Source organism: Hipposideros armiger, unplaced genomic scaffold (assembly GCF_001890085.2).
Source record: "Hipposideros armiger isolate ML-2016 unplaced genomic scaffold, ASM189008v1 scaffold_424, whole genome shotgun sequence".
Classification (NCBI taxonomy): domain Eukaryota; kingdom Metazoa; phylum Chordata; class Mammalia; order Chiroptera; family Hipposideridae; genus Hipposideros; species Hipposideros armiger.
Genome location: NW_017731774.1, coordinates 1,511,196 through 1,531,170, shown reverse-complemented (window position 1 = coordinate 1,531,170; position 19,975 = coordinate 1,511,196). Strand labels below are relative to the sequence as shown.

Below are 19,975 nucleotides of genomic sequence, written 5' to 3'. Positions count from 1 at the left end.
ATTTTTCTGCCTCCAAAGCATGTTTTCTTCCCACTATTTTGGAGAGGACTTGGAGAGCTTCTACCCGTTTGTTTTACAGATGAACTCATGGAGGGCTTTGCCTCAGGGTAAGCCAGTAGCGGTTCATTCCACTGCTAGGTACTCATTCTCTTAATTCCTCACTCTTGCTCTCCACCCTCTCTCTGTTCAGCGTGGCCTGGAGGGTCCCGTGTTTTTAATCAGTGATTTTGCAGCCCTCTCATGGGCAGAATCTCTTTCTGTGAGTAATTATGTTTGGTGTTTTTTTCCTGGTCAGAAACCATCACTATTTTAGGGCTGTGTGTTTAGTAGAGCTTTCATGGCCTTGCCTCTTCCCACCTGGGAGCTGGTCCTCAGTAATTCCTTTCCTTGCCTGTATGGTCTTTTCTTCACTTGGGCTTTTAAAAGCCCAGTGACTACTTGTCATCACTGACAGATGAGCCTTGATTTGCATGGAGGCCTCCCAATTCATTAAGCTCAGCGTGTGGACTTAGGCTGAAATGGGGTCACAGATTTTGAATGTCCTTTGCTTTGGGAATGATAGTATGTCTGAGTTTCACCCTCTTACTAATGCCTTAAAAATGGGCCTCCTGACCCCCTGGGCTAACCACACAGCATAGAACTTTTCTGCGTGCATATTCCAGCTGACTCATGCAGGGAATTGGTCCCTAAAGAGTTGAACAGGACAAAAGCCAGTTTGTGCTGCTAAGTGCTGTTGAGAGCGTATTGTTACCCATTTATTATATAGCATTTTATATTTATGTTACTCTTTGTACTAGCAAAATTCCTTGTGGTAATTTTTATTAGCCTGACTAATGTGCGCCTTTTTTTTATTTTTTTTTTTTTATGAGAAACCTGCATTTGATAGCTTGGCCCAAAATGCATGGTAACACTGTTATGGTCTCTGAGTTAATTTGGAGTTTCTGTTAGTGAAATTTTTCTGTCAAACGTCAGTTTTTGTGATTCATTCGGCATCAGCTGAAACTCAGAAAACTAGTATTAAAAGCCAAAATGCCACAGTTGTTTTTTTCTCATGTTGAGTAGCAAGATAGGTCATTCTTATGGGGTAGACACAAAGATACTTCAGCAAATCTTTGTCTCAAAGGAAGAGGACTAAACCTGTGTCGTTGAAATCAAATTGTAATCTGGATGAAGTAGTGTTTTTGAAGCAAAGCAAAGCGTGATCTAACCTGGAAGAGACTAAATTGCAGTTATTCATGTCATGGAATTGTCTGAATTTCTGTTTATCTAAAGGCTTGCTTCCTTTTCCTTTCCAACATTGTAGCAGTTACTGGTATTTTTAGTGTTTTTTTTGTTTTGTTTTGCTTGTTTCCTTGTTTATTTTTGCTTTGTTTCTTAGTTTGAAACTAATGCTCCTTTGGAACATTACATACAAAATATAACTAAATGCAACTCCTGATCTGATGTTTTCTTTCCTATAAATGACATTATGATAATTGGAAAATTTGTATAAAGTTTACAGACAATAGTACGGGTTCCATGTTAATTAATTTGATTTTAATGTTTGTACACTGAAATATTTGGGGTCAAGGAGCATTATGTTGGCAGCTTACTTTCAAATGGTTCAGGAAAAATGTGTGTATTTATAAAGAGAAAGGGATAAAATGATAAAGCAACTGTGGTTGCTTTATTACTAAAGTTAATAGTTCTTTAGTAATGAATAGTTCTTTGTATTATTCTTGTAACTTCTCTGTCAATTTGAAATTATATCAAAAAGTTAACAAAGGGCCGGCCGAGTGGCGCATTGGTTAAGAACTGGCTTGGGATGCCAGAGGGCCCCGGTTCGGATCCCACATATGAGGGCCAGTGACATGGCCCTCTACAGCTAAGATGCTGAACAACAGCTCAACCTGGAGCTAGGCTGCTGTGGGTCGCGTGGGCTGCAGTCCCCTGCTGCAGTCCCCTGCTGCAGTGGGCTGCCATAAGCTACCTTGTGTAGCCGGCAGCCAGCGTGAGCGGCCAGCAGCTGCCGTGAGCGGCCGTCCAGAAGCCGGCGACTGACCTGCCTCGCCCAGGAAGAGCACAATGATGGTGCCAACTTGGGCCAGTGAAGCAACATCCTCCACAATTAGACTGAAGAACAAAAACAACAGCAACTTGTCTGTTCCCCTTCCCCAGATTCCCCAATAAAATCTTTAAAAAAAAACCAAAGTTAACAAAAATTCATTTGGCCTGTTTTTTAAAAAGGCTTGGGGCATGTAGTATATGCTTTCTGGGCGATGTAGCATATACCTAATAACAATGGTCCAGTTTGCCTGAACTCTACTCTCCTAGGGTGACCTCTGAGGCTTCATCCAGACTGGTTTGGAAGATGCCCTAGGTGTGGAAAAATGATTCTTAGACAATTCCAGGTGTTACCTATGATGAAGTTGGTCGCATTTGTTAATGCCTATGAGCAACTGTCTATTCAACTAGGTAAAGCCGTCATATTTGCAGCTTATGAAAAAAAAGGGCCATTAAACCAAAGGCTTGGGAGATGGAAGGAAGATCCCTTCCTTCATGTTTACTTGTTTCATTTTATATGAATGTCACCTGCTTTTTCCATCTGTAAATGGGGTGAAGTGGGAAGCAGATTACGTGTTACCCCCTTATTCTAATACAGGAAAATTTGAATGGATTATCATTAATAAGCACTTTTAAACTTACAACTTTATTATGTAATGCTATTATCTAGAATTAAGGTAACACTTCTTCTTCTAAAGCTGCTGGTAAAACATTTGTTGACTAAGATGGGCGAGGGGACTGTGTCTTGGGAAGGTCTGTTTGATGATGGGCCAATTCCTAAGAGTAGCCTCCGTGATCCTTGGTGACCATGACCTGACAAGACTGTGGATGAAGACCATGGGAGTGGAGGTTGGTTCACGTGTTTGCCTCCATGTCAAGCTGGCAGATGTTCAGCCTCTTGGAGTCTAAGGTTGATGGGGCTTTCTCCTGATGGAGAAGGCATGCACTGGTAGAGTTTTCACCATTTCTAAGGCATTTTGCTCCTATTTAAAACACCAGCATCCCATTTGTCACTTTTTGTGCTCTGATACATCAGATGTATGCTGTTCAGGGAGCCCCGGCACTGTGAGCTTTCACACTGACTGGGTGGGGTCAGCACCCAGGATTTCCTTCTTGGGAGGGGCCACAGGGGAGCTGCTCTGAAAGGACTGCATGTTCCTTTCTTTTCTTTTTTTTTTTTTTAAAGACTTTTATTGGAGAATTGGGGGGATGGGAACAGCGCTGGGGAATTGGGGGAAGGGAAACAGACAAGTTGCTGTCATTTTGTTCTTCAGTCTAGTTGTAGAGAACGTTGCTTCACTGGCCCAAGTTGGCACCATCAATTGCGCACTTCCTGGACGAGGCAGATCAGTTGCCGGCTTCTGGACGGCCGCTCATGATGGCTGCTGGCCGCTCACGCTGGCTGCTGGCTACACAGTAGCCCATGGCAACCCGCTGCCACAGGGGCTGCAGCCTACGCCGTCGCCGGTGACTCATAGCAGCCGAGCTCCAGGTCGAGCTGTTGTTCAGCATCTTAGCTGTAGAGGGCAGTGTCACTGGCCCTCATATGTGGGATCCGAACCAGGGCCCTCTGGCGTCCGAAGCCAGCTCTTAACCAACGTGCCACTAGGGCAGCCCTGTTCCTTTCTTGTTATGCAGGAACAAGGGATGGCAAGGCCTCATAAACCTGACCCTGATAACCTTTTCATTGTGGCTTCTTTGAATTGCAGTAAGAGAAAACAAAGAGCAAAAAAGGGAAAACAAACAAACAAACAAAAGCGAAAAAGAAGGACAACAAAACAAACAGAAAAAACAAAAAAAACTAAAAAAGAAATTAAAAAAAACCACCACCAACAAAACAGGAAAACTCAGGCTTTCAGAGGTTGGGAAGGCCATCCGAGTTTGCCAAGTTGATGGAGTCTTGCTGCCTCTTGCATTCCTGGATGGGCTAGCACTGCCTCCTGCAGTCACTGCCAGCTAGGACAGTATGCTGAGGACAAGAAAAGGGCTTGGCCCTCTTCAGTGAACAGAGATGGAAGCCTCCCACATGGGCTTCCACCACCTACTCGGACACTTTGCTTAACCTCTCTGTGCCTTACTTTCCACTTTCCTCCTTTGCAAAATGAGGCTGATGAGAGTGCATACCTTTGTAGGGTGGCTGTGAGCATTAAGTTAAATGAGTCAAGTGCAAAGGCCAGTGTGTGGCACTTAGTAAGCACTATGCGAATGTTAAGAAGTAAAATAAAAATGGAGTGGTATGAGCTTTCTGCATTTCTACCCAGAGCTGGAAAGATTTTTATGGCCCTGGGTTTGTCGTGCATGGTTAAATTTTGGTTTGTTTGACAGCATCTCACAGAACATGTTATTGATGCCACAGCAGCATAGTTCAACTCTTTATGATATGTGTAGTGAATTGTGTTTTTATCATTTACTAAAAAAAAAAAAAAAAAGATATTTTCACTCATTTTATTGGTTGCCTTTCCACCCCATTGATTTTGTCCTTGGATGCACAAAAGTTTTAAAATTTGTTGCAGTCCTGTTTGTCTATTTTTGCCTTTGTTGCCTGTGCTTTTGGTGTCATATTCAAGAAATCATTGCCAAGTTCAATGTCATGAAGCTTTTCTCTTACGTTTTCTTCTAGGAGTTTTAGTTTTAGGCCTTACATTAGATATTTAATCCATTTTGAGTTAATTTTTGTACATGGTGTAAGATATTCTTTTGCATATAGGCATTCAGTTTTCCCAACACCAATCATTGAAAAGACTCTTCTTTTCCCATTGAATATTTTTGACAACCATGTCAACGATCATTTGACCGTATGCATGACCATATACTATATTGGCTCTCTGTTCTGTTTCACTGGTTTCCTTGTCTGTCTTTATGACAGTACCACACTCTTTTACTGGCTGTAGCTTTATGATATGTCTTAAAATCAGGAAGTATGAATCCTTCAACTTCTTCTTTCTTTTTCAAAATTGTTTTGGCTATTCAAGGGCCCTTGAAATTCCATATGAATTTTAGGATGAATTTTATATTTCTGCAAAAAATGCTACAGGGATTCTGACAGGGATTGTGTTGACTATGTAGATCACTGTAATATGGACATCTTAACAATATTAAGTCTTCTAATCCAAAAACAAGGGAAGGCTTTCCATTTATTTGTGTCTTCTCTAATTTCTTTCAGAAATGTGTTATATTTTTTCGTGTACAGGTCTTTCACCTCTTTGATTAGGATTATTCCTAAATATTTTATTTTTTTATGCTATTGTAAATGGAATTATTTTCTTAATTTTCTTTTTGTTCATGTTTAATATATAGAAAAAAAGTGATTTTTGTGTGTTGATTTTTGTATTCTGTAACTTTGCTGAATTCATTTATTCTAACTAGTGTGTGTGTGTGTGTGTGTGTGTGTGTGTGTCTAATCTTTAGGGATTTCTACACATATAATCATGTCATTTGCAAACAGAGATAATTTTACTTCTTCCTTTCCAATTTGGATGCCTTTTATTTTTTTTGTCTTGCTTAATTGCTCTGGCCAGTACTATGTTGAATAGAAGTGGAAAGAGTGGGCACTCTTGCCTTGTTGCTGATCTTTGAGGAAAAGCTTTCAGTCTTTTGCCATTGAGTATGTGGACTTTTCATAAATGACCTTTATTATGTTGAGGTAGCTTCCTTCTATTCCTAGTTTGTTGAGTGTTTTTATTCTGAACGGGCCTGTTACCTGTTTTTATAAATAAGGTGTTATTGAAACACAGCTGTGCCTATTGTTTACATATTGACTGTTTTTACTTTCATTCTACAATGACAAATCGAGTCGTTGGGACAGAGATCTGGCCCTTTACTGACCACTGCTTTCACCTATTAATGTGGTAGCTTATTACATTGATTGATTTTTGAATTATGAATCAGCTTTGCTATCCTGGTATAAACCTCACTTGGTTGTGTGGTATATTATTGCTGTGTTTTTTGTTTTTGTTGTTGTTGTTGTTGTTGTTGCTGGATTCAATTTGCTAACATTTTGTTAAGGATTTTTGCATCTATGTTTATGAAAGATAATGGTTTATAGTTTTATTATACTGTCTTTGTCTGGTTTTGGTGTCAGGGTAATGCTGGCCTTAAAATGAGTTGGGCGATGTCCCTCTTGTTATACTTTCTGGAATAAATTTTGTAGAGTTGGTGTTATTTCTTTAAATATTTGGTGGAAATCGTCAGGGAAACCATCTGGCCTGGAGAGTTCTTTTTTTGGAAGAGCAAAACTACACATTTAATTTCTAGTAGTTACAAAAGCTATCCAGATTTTCCGTTTCATCTTGGGTATATTTTGGTAGGTCATGCTTTTGGAGAAACTGGTCCATTTCTTATAAATATTTGAATTTATAGGGTATATAGGGTTGCTTGTAGTATTCCCTTATTACCCTTTTAATATCTTTGAAGCTTATAGTAATGTTCCCCCTTTCTTTTTCCTGATTCTGGTAATTTGTGTCTTTGACAGCCTTGCTAGAGATTTTCAATTTATTGATCTAATTAAAACCCAGCTTTTTGTTTCATTGATGGTTTTTATTGTTTGTTTGTTTTTTTAATTTTTAAATTTCTGTTCTTTTTTGTTCTTTCCTTTTGTTATTTATGTTTAGTTTCTTCTTTCTCTAGTTTCTAAAGGTGGAAGCTTAAGTTATTAAATTATTTCTTTGTTTCTAATGTAAATATGTAATGCTACAAATTTGCCTCTAAGCACTGCTTTACTTGCCCTCACAAATTTTGATGTGTTTTATTTTACTTTTAATTCATTTCAAAGTATTTTCTAATTTTTCTTGAGTCTTCCTTTTTCACTCATGAGTTCTTTTGAAGTGTGTTAATTTCCTAGTATTTGAAGATATTCCTATTATCTTTCTTTTTCTCATGTCTAGTTTAATTCCGTTGTGATCAGAGAGCATATTTTGTATTATTTCAGTTCTTTTAACTTTGTTATGGTTGTTTTATGACTCTTGATATATTCTATTTTGGTGAATGTTCCATAGGTACTTGAAAAGAAGATGCATTCTGTTGTCATTGAGAGAATTGTTCTAAAATGTCAGTTAGACCCAGTTTGTTGATTAAATTGTTCAGTTCTTCTATATCCTGATTGATTTTAAAAAATGTTATTTTATAATTTTGGAGCTGTAGCCTAGAAAGAAAGCACACCCCTGCTCATAGTAAGTCATATGCATTCAAATTTCCCCCTGAATTTATGTCTTTTCACAAACTGCCTTATTTTTATATTTAATTTTCCTGAATATCACCTACATGAAGTCACAGGAATTTGATATTTGTTCATTTTCTTTGAAACCCCACAAATATTATAGGACAGAGTGCTATTAATTTCATTTTACGAGGTATTCTCCCTGAGTACCTGGCATCTGCCATTATTTTAGGTAAAGATCTGAAAATCAGCTACCTGGTGGTGCTTTTTCAGACAACTTAGCTGACTCCAGTTCAGGCTTAGTATAAATATGTTGGTTACCTTATCAAGTGAAGATTGATGTAAAGAAATATGTGCTGGTCCCAATGAGTGGATGAATGGCCATCAAAGATGTTCTGAGACCACTGCTCACCAGTTAAGGGTGCTGAGTATACGGGATCATAAGAGAGACATCTGCAGAAAGAACCATTATACAATCCAGTCTCATCCACCCCCTTTTTTAAGGGATAAATTTACCTGTACCCCCTTAAGACTGCCACCCTAGGTTTGCAAACTCTTCCATAATATTTTTAGCCTGTTTGTGGGGAGAGAGTGGACCCTAGATCACATCTATGGAAGAAGGGCCAATTGATTAGAGACTTTGGGTCTTTGGTTAGAGCTGATCCAGCTGAGGATCCTGGGCTGAACTGGGATATGTCTCCTCACACAGGTAAGACCTTGCTCTCTCTTCTCCCAGGTTGTGAATGACCTTACACCGTGTGTTCTAAATGGAGCGATAAAAAATTGGTTCCTGGGGTGGTGGTAGTGAAAATATCTTACTCTTTTTATGTATAAAGCACAGATAGAGATACAGTACATAAAATGGATGCACAGTCTATCTCGTATTAATTTCAGTGGGAGGTGTGCATAGAGAAAAAATTGTATAAAAAGGCTCTGTAGGGGACTGATAATGATAAAAAGCCTGGGAAATATTGCTTCATATTGAGGATGCTGAGAGAGGTGCTGAACAGAGGGATACTGGAATTTGAACAATTTCTAAATGAGACGGGGTGGAAGGTGATGCTACTGAATTTTATTAAAATATTTTTATCCAGAGAGTTTCAGCAACTGGAACAAAAGGAACTAGGACTAAGTCATATCATGGAGAAGTCAGGTTAAATGAGAGGCCGTTGCTCCTGTCAGGGAGCTTCATTAAATAATATGGGAAGGAGTTTTAAAATAGTGAGAATTTCGTTTTGCCTGTAGTCCTTTAGGAAAGCTTCTGTGGAAAGCAAGGGAGTAAGACACATCTCCTCAGGTGCTGTCAGTCCATTTGGTGGTTGAGGAGGGAGCCTTCAAATGGGTATTTAAAAACCTGTGCATCACCTCTTCTATCATTTGGACAGTTGGCAACATTTTTTTTTTTTTAAAGATTTTTTATTGGGGAATTGGGGGATGGTAACAGCCCTGGGGAATCGGGGGAAGGTGAACAGACAAGTTGCTGTTGTTTTTTGTTCTTCATTCTAGTTTTGGAGAACGTTGCTTCACTGGCCCAAGTTGGCACCATCATTGCGCTCTTCCCGGACGAGGCAGATCAGTCGCTGGCCTCTGGATGGCTGCTCACAGCGGCTGCTGGCCGCTCACGCTGGCTGCTGGCTACACACGGTAGCTTATGGCAGCCCACTGCAGCAGGGGACTGCAGCCTAAGTTGTCGTCGGTGACCCATGGCAGCTGAGCTGCAGGTTGAGCTGTTGTTCAGCATCTTAGCTGTGGAGGGCAGTGTCACTGGCCCTCATATGTGGGATCCGAACCGGGGCCCTCTGGCGTCCCAAGCCAGCTCTTAACCATCGCGCCACTCGGCCGGCCCCAGTTGGCAACATTTGAGTGTGGACTGTATATTGGGTAAATATACAGTGTTAAACTGCCAGAAATTGATAATTGTACTGTGCACATATAAGAGAATGTCCTTGTTCTTGGAAAATACATAATGGAATATTTAGAGATGCATGAAGATGTCTATGACTCACAAATGGTTCCAGAAAAACTTTATATAAGGAGAGAGGGAGGGGCGGTGGGAAGGGGAGGAGGAGGGAGTCAGATGGGTGTGGATGGAGAGGAGGAGAGGAAGGAAGGGAAGGAAGGGGAGGAGAAGGGAAGGAGAGATAGCCGAGTACATGATAAAGCTGATGTGTCAAAACAGCAATAATGGCTGAACCTGGGTGAAGGGATACACAGGAGTCCTTTGTGATAGTCTTGCAACTCTTCTGTGAGTTTAAATCATTTCTAAGTGCAAGGAAAAAAAAAAAAGAAGGAAACAAGAAACCACATGGCTCGTTTGAGAAACACACAGTACACTATACCCTGTAACGTTACTTGAAATTGCCAAATAAATGACGTAGTTTGACTGAACACAGGTCATGATGTTGCAAGACCCAGAAGAGCACGTGCTGAGCCTATGTCTGGCCCAGTGCCTGGCACAGAGTAGACCCCGAATAAATATTTGTTGGAAGGAATGAAATCAGAGCAGTGGTAAACCTGGAGCCAGCTTTTCCCCGTGACCAAGTGCCTTGCACCTGGCAGGTTTGGATCCGTTTCCCCAGACACACACCTTTCTGTGCTTCTGTGGATGTCATGGAAATCACCAATGGAAAAATTTTGTCTCAGGGACCTTGCATTACAATTTGTGTAATGGAAGAGGTTGACACCCTAAGTTTAGACTTCTTGCTGGGAAAGGTACCCTGAGGGATCAGGCAGAGCATTTGCGACATTTCTCCTGTATTGAGTCCCATTTAAAAAGTAGGAAATCTCCAAAAATAAAGTGTGTCAGTAGAAGCTAAAGTTACTTTTACTACGGTCAAATGTACATAACATAAAATTTACTATCGTAACCTTTTTTAAGTGTACAGTTCAGCGGCATTAAGTACATTCACGTTGTTGTGAGGCCATTACCTCTATTGGTCGCCAGGACTTTTTCATCTGCACCCATGAAGCAATAATTTTTATTATTATTATTTCCTTAGCAAACCATTTATTCTATAAAGTTATAATTGTTACCATTAGCAATAGTAGGCTACAGGACTTTAAATCTAAAATTGGTGGCACCAAAAAGAGAACTTACTTAAATTTAATGAATTACCTTGAAAGGGAACACTTAGAAATTTAACAGGTACATCTACTGCTAGTTTACTCCCTAAACGTTATAACTTGTCCACTCTAATATATACTATTTAAAATGAAATGTAAGATCTAAGATCCCAATCATTGCATACATTTAAATGAAATGTAAAAAAAAAGCTGTCTTTTTTAAAAAAAACGTCTAAAAAATTAACTTTATGAAGACATAATTAGCAGACACATATATCTGTTTTCAGTGTATACTTTGATTACTTTTGTGTCTTTTGAAAAATACAAATACCATTGCCTCCTTTTTTGGGGTGTTAGTTTGTTTTAATGACATTTTTTTCTAGTTATAAAGGTATTATTTCATGGTCATTATAAAAAACTTGGAACATTCAAAAAAGTCTAAAGAGAAAACAAAAGACAGCAAATGCCCAGTCCCTCCCCAAACATTATTGCCACTCTCTCTCTCTTTTTAGACTGTCTTTTTAGAGCAGTTTTAAGCTCCCAGCAAAGCTGAGCTGAACTACAGAGTTCCCAAATACCCTCTGCACCTCCCCCAACCTCTTTTATTACATTTCACCTTATAAAAATAGCATCTGCCTGCTAAAATAAAATTCAGAGTTGCTGGCCTTCCGAGCTCTCGGGGTCACTTTTCTCCGGAAGCCTTCCCTGGCTGTCCGGCCAGGGCAGATCCCTGGGACTTGGTTCCTCTTGTTCAGTGGCTCATGACACAGTGCACCAGGAAAGCAGCCCACAGGGTTCGTGTTTGCTTAGCAGGTGTTCAGTAGCTGATGGTAGAGCCAACAAGTGGCTTTGCACAGCTTCAGAATTTGGTTGATGACAGACTTGCTTAGAAGTATTCTTTGGAAGGGTGCGTTCCCCATGAAGAAAATAAAATGGCTCTTGCCAATGAACAAATAAAACCCTGGCTCCTTGATTAAATATTAATAGAGGAAGGTGCCTCAGGGTGTTTATGAAACACAAGGTGATTTATACCAATGTTCAGGCAGCTTCGTGTACAAGCAGGCTGTGTTCTGAGCCTTTGTGGGTTTTTTGGGAACTTGGAATGCGTTGTCCTTTTGAAAGGAGAAATAAGGATGAAATTATGGCTCCTGAGAAAGAGGGCAGGTAATTCTCTCCCAGGTGGGGAGCAACACAGGGGGAAAGGGGCTGGGACATAGATGACCCGTGGCTGATGCCCTAAAGGGTGAAGTGGGCCACACAATCTCTTGTGGCAGCTTCCAGGAAGGTTCAGAGATGCTCATTTGGTTTCTGAGCAGCGAAAGGAGAGGTAGAGGCGTAAGAGTAACTCCGACTGTTACTTGGAAATGAATGGTTTGAAGCTGAGGAGGGCCTGCTTCATGTTAGCCTTGCTCTTTCCTTTAGGTCAGTTGGATCTGAGTGAGGAATTTGGTCAGATAACAGAATATTTAAACTGGTTGCCCCATTCCATCTCATTTCCATAGTCTGTTTATAATCCTAATCGATGCAAGTGCTCTTGTAATCGTAAATTGTTTGATGTTACAGGAGGGAGGGTTTTATTTTCCTTAACTGATAGGCAACTTTCATTCTCTGCATTTGAAAGAACCTAGTTTTTTTTTTTTTATAAAATATTTTTTTTTTATTGAGGAATTGGGGGAAGGGGAACAGACAAGTTGCTGTCCTTTTGTTCTTCAGTCTAGTTGTGGAGGACGTTGCTTCACGGCCCAAGTTGGCACCATCATTGCGCTCTTCCCTGGCGAGGCAGATCAGTTGCCGGCTTCTGGATGGCTGCTCACTGCGGCTGCTGGCAGCTCACGCTGGCTGCTGGCTACTCACTGTAGCCCATGGCAACCCACCTGCCGTCGCTGGTGACTCATGGCAGCCCAGCTCCAGGTTGAGCTGTTGTTCAGCATCTTAGCTGTGGAGGGCAGTGTCACTGGCCCTCATATGTGGGATCCCAACCGGGGTCCTCTGGCGTCCCAAGCCAGCTCTTAACCAATGCGCCACTCGGCGGGCCCTAAAGAACCTAGTTTTAAGTAGCCCTGCAAAGGCACATCACAGCTGAAGAATAATCCTGGCATTTTACCTGTATCCTTTTTTCTGGAAGCATGTTCCAAAATAAATAAAAAGCCCTCAGATGAACTTGTTCAATCCTTGTTTCACAGGTGAGGAAATAGCCCCAAAGAGATGATGTTGAAGTCAAAGTTATTGTGGCAGAATTAGAACAAGAAACCGGATCTCTGCTCCTTGGGCAGTTCTGGAAAAACTCCAGAAAAGTGATGCTAAATACAGTCTTTCTGCCCTGTGGTTTTGTCTTATTGCAAAGAATACCCACTGGCTCCTCATTATCTGGCTGATGCCCTGAGACTCACTTGATGTTCTGGTTTATTTATTAGCTGTTTTGAGTGATGCAGAAAAACTTCGAAATGAAGTTTTATATATCCCTGTATACATGGGGTATTAAAAGATTGTGTTTGTGAGATCTTATCTCTGAGTCTGATGCTAATTTCCTCTAATATAGAGCAAAGAAAACTGGGCTTAATAGCTCTCAAAATTACTTTCATTTTATTTTCCAGATTCTGAATAAAGAACCAGCCTTTAGGATTGCTTCTAATCTATCGGTAGATAGCACACTTATTTATGGTGTTGCTTAAATAGAAGACTCACTTCTACATTCAGGAAGGTACCTAGCTAAATTTGATTAGACTGAAATAAAAATCTGAGACTTTTCTCTTGTGGGCTGATGCTTCCTAGCAGTTCTTGAGGACAGAGCTTCTTCAGTTGCTTGGTGATAGTTCTACCGTGGACCTGGGCTTGCTGGCAAATGTTTGTTTCCCTTGCATATTCCTCCACTCTTGAGGAATTGCTGTTTTGGACCACAATTACTGAAAGTGTCTTTTAGGACCCGGCCCTCTAGAGGTGATATTTGACCTTTGGAGGATACTTCCTATTGTACAGTAATGAGCTCTACATGTGTCCTAGTGGATCTTACTCTTTGGTTTAGTGCAGGGGTGGGCAACCTTTTTCTGTAAAGGGCCAGATAGTAAATAATTTCAACTCTGCTGTGGTAGCGCGAAAGCAGCCATAGCCAGTATGTAAACAAGTAGGGATGGCTGTGTTCCAATGAAATTTGATTTACAGAAACAGCGGTGAGCTGGATTTGGCCCTTGGGCCATGGTTTCCTGACCCCTGGTGAAGTGGCTGTTTGGAAAACAAGGCTGAAACTCCCTTGGCTTCTGTGGATGATGGAGAAAAGAATTGAGTACTTGGCATAAAACATCTCAGTTGAGATTTAGCATCTATGATGGGGAAGATGTTTTTGAATTTTTTTCCCCCCGTAACTTTTCAGTTGATATAACAACAACAACAACAAAAATAATAAAAGCTTCTTTGGGGGAAAAATGGCCTCTAGTCCCCCCCCCCACTCTTAATACAACTAACTGTATTTTCATTTTTGAACATTTTTTTTTTTTGAGTCCTGACCTCTTAATAGGTGTACTTTTGCAAAGTCCCGGTGTGTGTACATACCAGATTTTAGTACACTGGGACTGAGTGCAGCCTAAAGGATATAAATTAGATTTGGCAGACAAGGTATTTTTAAGGACTAGTTCATGCGAAGCACTGCCATTTTCTGTATTTTCGACTTTTTCAGCCAAAGAGCTATAATTCTCTTTAACTTAAGCACAGCCAAATAGCAATATCCAGAGGACTAACTATTAGAAGAAATCAGGCCAGGGCTAAAGTAAATCAAGTAAATGGCTATTGAGTGCCAAAGTCACGCTTTAGCTCTAAGTTAATTTTGTGGTTCCCCAGGGTTTCCTGGTGGCATGAGAGTTACTGCACCCTTGCCAGTGGTCACAAAGGTTAAATCATAACAGATTTTTCATTTTTTCCTCCTTCTTGCACACACAATAAGCTAAGAAACAACTGACCATACTTCAGTTTCACTCTATATGATGTGATTCTAAAGATGTATTTTTCTAAACAGGAATTTCCAAATATGGGTATTCAAGGATGGCAAGAATCTTTTTTTACAACTGTGCTACCATTGCTCAAATTATTTTGAAGTTTCTTTTTTGGAATTGCCTTCAGAATAAGTTAAGAGCCTCAGCAGAAAAGAAGTCTGCTTGCTTTGTAGTCTTACCTCAATTTTGTCTAAAAATGGTATTAGCCAGAGCAATTTCCTCACCTTGGCCTCTGCCCGTGACTCTGAGTTGCTTTCCGCTGTTTTCAGATCTCATAACCATGCTCAGAGCAGATGGATTTGTCTCAACTGAGCTAAAGGTTGTGGCTAATAAAAATAAGCCAGGAGCCTCTGAGGATATTTCTTTGGAGGGAGCACAAGTATTTATTTTTTTTAAGCTATTTTCTAAGTTATTTTTGTAAGTTGTTTTAATTTAAAAGAAAAGTCATGCCTTTGTACATTGTTAGGTTGTCTCCAGCCCACCATGCCAACATGGCTTTTGAATAAGGTCATCCTGACATGAAGTTGGCCTCCAAGGTTGACCTGCTTTATTCCAAATCCCATTCTAGGGTGTGAGGCAAGGGTCCTTAAAAGGCCCTCACTTTTATGTGCTCTTCTATTCGTTATCTGGAACATTTGAAAGGCTGTTCTAGGTTTGCTTTTCTGGGAGACAGTGTATGTATTGATAGAAGTTGATGGACTGCAATACATTCTTTTTAATTCCTCTTGTCCTCCCCTGCCCCCTCCTCGAGTGTGGACAGTGGGAAGCTTATGTTCTGTACTAGAGAGTTTTGTTGTCTGGCAGGAAGTTGTGTAGGCTCATAACTTAGGAGGTGGGCTCAGAGCTGGTTAGAAGGCATGCTGCTTAAGATCTTAGTTACAGACAGCAGAATCCTTCTAAGCTATCTAAGCAGGAGGGAATTTATTAAAGAGTTTTATAGTATTTCTGGGAGAACAGAGCTTCAATGCTACGTGTTCAGTAATAACACAGCTTGTCTCCAACCAATTCCCTACTGTTACATGGTTTTAACTTATTTCTGCCACAGTGCCTGTGACAGTAGAGACAGAACATGAAAACCTCTGCCACAGCTGTTCCAAGGAATCAAACACACCTGCCACTGTCTTGCCAGAAGTTCTGAGCGCCCACCTTTTGGCTACTGCTCCCTGTTGTTCCCCTCTGCCTTTCAAATCTTGCATGGGTGTGTCGGCTTAGAAGAATCTAGCTGCAAGGGAGTCAGTGAAGAGTGTTTCGTTTTCTAGCCTCTGTAGACCAGGGAGGGCTTGAAAACTGTGGATGGTGTTGAATGAGCCACTTTGTAATATTTGTGATCAAGAGTATGTGCACAGAGGTTACAGCTAAACCCTTGGTGGGAAGATTCTTGCAGTGAAAAGAATATAAGGCATAGAGGACTGAGTGTGGGGGATTCATGATTGCTATTGGGAAAATTACGTGACCAGAATTCAATGTAACTGTCAGCGCTGCTACCAGGAGGGTGGCTGCCCACTGTGTGACAGGTGGCATTTCTGGGTAGGAGCAGCTGTTGTGCCATGTTCATGTCCTTGGCATGGTTCTTTCTTTAGTAAGAGGGAAAAAGTGCTGGGCTCATGATGCTGTTTCCTATGTATCACTGGTGTTTTGAGACTGTCAGAACCTCAATTTCAAGTTTTGATTTCCAGCCTGAGTAACCACAGGTAAATTATTACACCATTCTGAGTTTCAGCCTGATTATCCAAAAAAGGTGATATGCCTACTTTTCACAGAGATTTTGGTGGTGAAATCAGATAACATATGACTGTCTAATATACACCTCTGACATATAGTAATTGCCCAATAAATTATTACTATTATGCTCAACTTTCTCTGCCTTTTGTCAGAGCAGCTCACATTTGTCTTAGACCCCAGTAGATACAGTAGTTTCTCTGCATTTTCTTAGCAGTTAGCTTACCTTTCCAACTTCCTGTATGCTTCTTCCTCTGCTGTTCCCTGGACATTTTATTATGAAAAATTTCAAACATATAGGAAAGTTGAAAGAATTGTATGGTGAACACACGTATATCTTTCACCTAGACTCTATAATTAACATTTTATTATACCTGCTTTATCACATATCTTTTCATGTATCCAGACATCAACCCATTTTATTTCTTTATACATTTAAAAGTAAATGGCTGAAATCAGTACATGTCCTTGTAAATATTGTAATATTAAAATATCATTTGCTATTAATATTTGTTTGCAGTTTTTTCCTCTGGATGTAAAATTTCACAATGCAATGCATAAATCTTAATTGTGCATTTGCTGAGTTTTGACAACTGTATACACCTGTCACCCAAGGTATAGAACATTACCACCTCCCCAGAAAGTTCCCTGGTGCCCCTGCCCCTGTCATCACAGGCAACCATCATTCTGATTTGCCCCCCTATAAATTAGTTTGCTCTATTCTAGGGTTGCATATAAGTGGAATCATACAGTATGTACTCGTTAATGTCTGGCTTCCTTTAGACTAGCGTTTTTTAGATTCATTTATGTAATCATGTCGTATCAGCCATTGATTCATTTTTATTGCCCAGATGGCCAGCTTTAAAGTGATGCCTGATTGTTGCAAAAAAGGAAGGACCTATCATAAGCCTTCCTCATGGAAGTTGGACATTGTTTCTTCTTTTTCCATTCAAGCTTAATGTTATCAACACACAAAGATGCTTTGTCAATGATTAGAGTTAAAGGAGCTTAGAGGCCATTTAATTCAGAGATCCTTCTTCCGGTCTTTGGCATCTTGGCCAGGGCAGCCATCTTTCTGATCCATTTCTCTTCCCTTTTGGGACTAGTGTTAATGGGAATTTAGGTGCAGGAGGAGTGAGAGGGCCAGTGGATGGGCACCTTAGACATTTAATTGCTTTAGAGTTAAAAAAAAAAAGATGAATTCAGTGTTTTCCTAATGATTTTTATTGTTGGGAATTTTGTTGTGCTGAGTAAATGCTGGAAATATAGCACCAGTCGGCTGCAACAGCTGGAATTGAAAACAAATTCCTATGTAGCTTTTCTGTTAATGAATTAGCCAAGACTCTGAAGCTTCTGAATTTTCTGATGGAGAAAAGTCATTCTCTTGCCTCCTGTATTTTATTCCTCCCCCCTCCCTCCCTCCTTCCCTTTCTTCCTCGTCCTCCTCCTCTTTGTCTCTGACACGCACGTGCACACACACACACACAGACACACACACACACACACACCTTTGTAACATGTTGATGTATAGTGATTTGTCTGAAAGTTTAGGTGGTGCATTTTTGAAGTTGAGTGAGATGTTTGCAGGGGGTGGGGGATGGGGGGGAAGGAACAGGGTTGAAAAAGAATGGCCACTGCTTGATAATAGGGAGGCAGTACCCACCCTATGATGGTAGATTATTAAATGTACTATGTGGCACCAAGTTTTGGACACAGCGAGGCTCCACAGGTGCTAGTTTCTCCCTTGTTTGTGTCCCCTGCAGAGGTTCTAGCATCTGCTGCACATTAGAAGTACTGGAGAAGATTTTACAAAAATACTGCCATTGGTCCCACCCCGGACCAGCTGACCCAGCATGTGGTCCCTGCATGCAGGCTGTTCTAATGTGCAGCCACCATTTAAAATCACTGATCTACTACCTTTGGGACCCATTTTCACACACAGTATCACCGTTAATCCTAGTAATTGTCCAAGGCAGTCAGGTTGTGGCATGGCGTGTGCTCTCTGGACCAGCCGGGGCACTGGCAGAGCATGGTGGAGTCTGGATTTGGTAGGCAAAGTACTCTTTCTGGAGGAACTACCACCTAGATAAGACCTGGGGATGTGAGAGAGCAAGCATGGGTTCTGTGGGGGGAGGGAAAGAAGCTCAGAAGTGAAAGTAAGCAAGAAAAGAAGAACCTGGAACTGATGATTTTATCCCCTGAATAGATGTGCTTCACTGAAGAAAGCTATTTCTCAACCCACCCATTGTGCATCAAGGCATGGGTTTCCACTTTGCACCAGGGTCCCTATTCGCATTTGTCAAACAAACTAAAAGGTTTATCATAGGTTTTCTATATATTGCAAATTTCATTGAATTTAAAAGGGTTTTATTGTTTTTTTGTTTAATATGATCATATGTTAAGAAGCTGTAAATAAAGTTGTGACTTTATAGCTAAAAAATTCTGAATAAATAATGGTTATTTCCCACCACTCATGGAAGGAACAGGTGCTAGAAAGAATTCTATAAGAAGAGTTGCATACCAAAGAGGTCTTGGGCACATTCCAGAATCTTGTGAATTATTTCTGGGTTTTTTTCCCCTCTGGTGATAACCTGAATAGAATAGCATAGTGTTAAAAGCATGGGTTTTAAAATTAATTAAAAGCCCAGCTTTGTCACTTTCTCTTAACCTGATATGTGAAAGTCATCCTACCTTTCTAAACTCTAGTTTCCTCATCAGTAAAGTGGGAATAAGAATAAATGCTTACCTCATATAATCTAAAAAAATCACTTATTTATTGTTTGTTTCCATTTTCGAAACTGCATGCTGTCATAGAACAAATACATTAGATGAACTAGTTTTTTCTTGTCTTTTAAAAAATGTATTTGGTTTGCACAAAATATATGTAGTTACGTCTGACATATATGTATTACGTGTGTGTGTGTGTGTATAAAGTATAATAAGAAAATGAGCAGGTGTGAGCTCGCCACTCAATCTAGGAAGGGTACTATATAGTATTGTATAACCCCTAGTAGCTCATCTACCTGTGTTCTCCAATGAGCCCTCCCTTGCCCCCTTAATTCTTTTTTTTAAAAGATTTTTATTGGGGAATTGGGGGGATGGGAACAGTGCTAGGGAATTGGGGGAAGGGGAACAGACAAGTTGTTGTCCTTTTGTTCTTCAGTCTAGTTGTGGAGGACGTTGCTTCACTGGCCCAAGTTGGCACCATCATTGCGCTCTTCCCGGGCGAGGCACATCAGTCGCCAGCTTTTGGACGGCCGCTCATGCTGTCTGCTGGCTACACATGGTAGCGTAGCCCATGGCAACCCACTGCAGCAGGGGCTGCAGCCTACGCCGTCACCGGTGACTCATGGCATCCGAGCTCTAGGTCGAGCTGTTGTTCAGCATCTTAGCTGTGGAGGGCAGTGTCACTGGCCCTCATATGTGGGATCCGAACCAGGGCCCTCTGGCATCCCAAGCCAGTTCTTAACCATCGTGCCACTCGGCCGGCCCGCCCCCTTAATTCTTAATTCAGGCAACCATTAATTCTTGAGTTTTGAGTTCATCGTTCTTTTGCCTTTTTATAAATAATAATATGAATTATTTTTACAATGCATATTTAAAATAAATACTATATATGATATCTGAATAATGTATCATTTAGTTTTGTTTTCAGTTTTGTATCCTTAAAAAAGTATGTCGTAAAGACACTCACGAAAGAGGACTTCCAGAACTGCTTCAGAAAGTGGCAAGAATGATGGGATAAGTGTGTTCGAAGCGAGGGGGATTAATGACAATGTGTCTTTTACTATAATCAATTATTTTTTATTAAACATTCACCATATTGTTTGATCACACCTTGTACCAGTTTAATGCCTTACTTGTTGTTTAAAGCGAGTGTACCAGTTTAATTCCACATTTTTTCCAGTATTTGGTATTATTAGGCTTCTTAATTTTGCCAAGGTAGTGGATATAAGTAGTATCTTATTGATGTTTTAATTTGTGTATCTCTGATTATCAGAAAGAGAGCAGC

At 40.5% G+C, this 19,975-nt stretch overlaps 1 protein-coding gene across 2 annotated transcripts in view; it reads left to right on the top strand.

The window, feature by feature from the left end:
* The window catches only part of OSBPL10 (oxysterol binding protein like 10), a 292,615-nt gene that overhangs the window by 12,139 nt on the left and 260,501 nt on the right, over positions 1–19,975 (top strand). Inside the window, exon 1 of one of the 2 annotated variants that reach the window (XM_019664513.1) lies at positions 11,328–11,425. The exons of the other annotated variant lie outside the window; for it this stretch is intronic. Within the exon in view, the coding sequence (XP_019520058.1) occupies positions 11,364–11,425 (62 nt within the window). The 5' untranslated portion in view covers positions 11,328–11,363. Of the gene's footprint in view, positions 1–11,327; positions 11,426–19,975 lie in introns of those variants that run through there. 2 annotated transcript variants of the gene reach the window in all.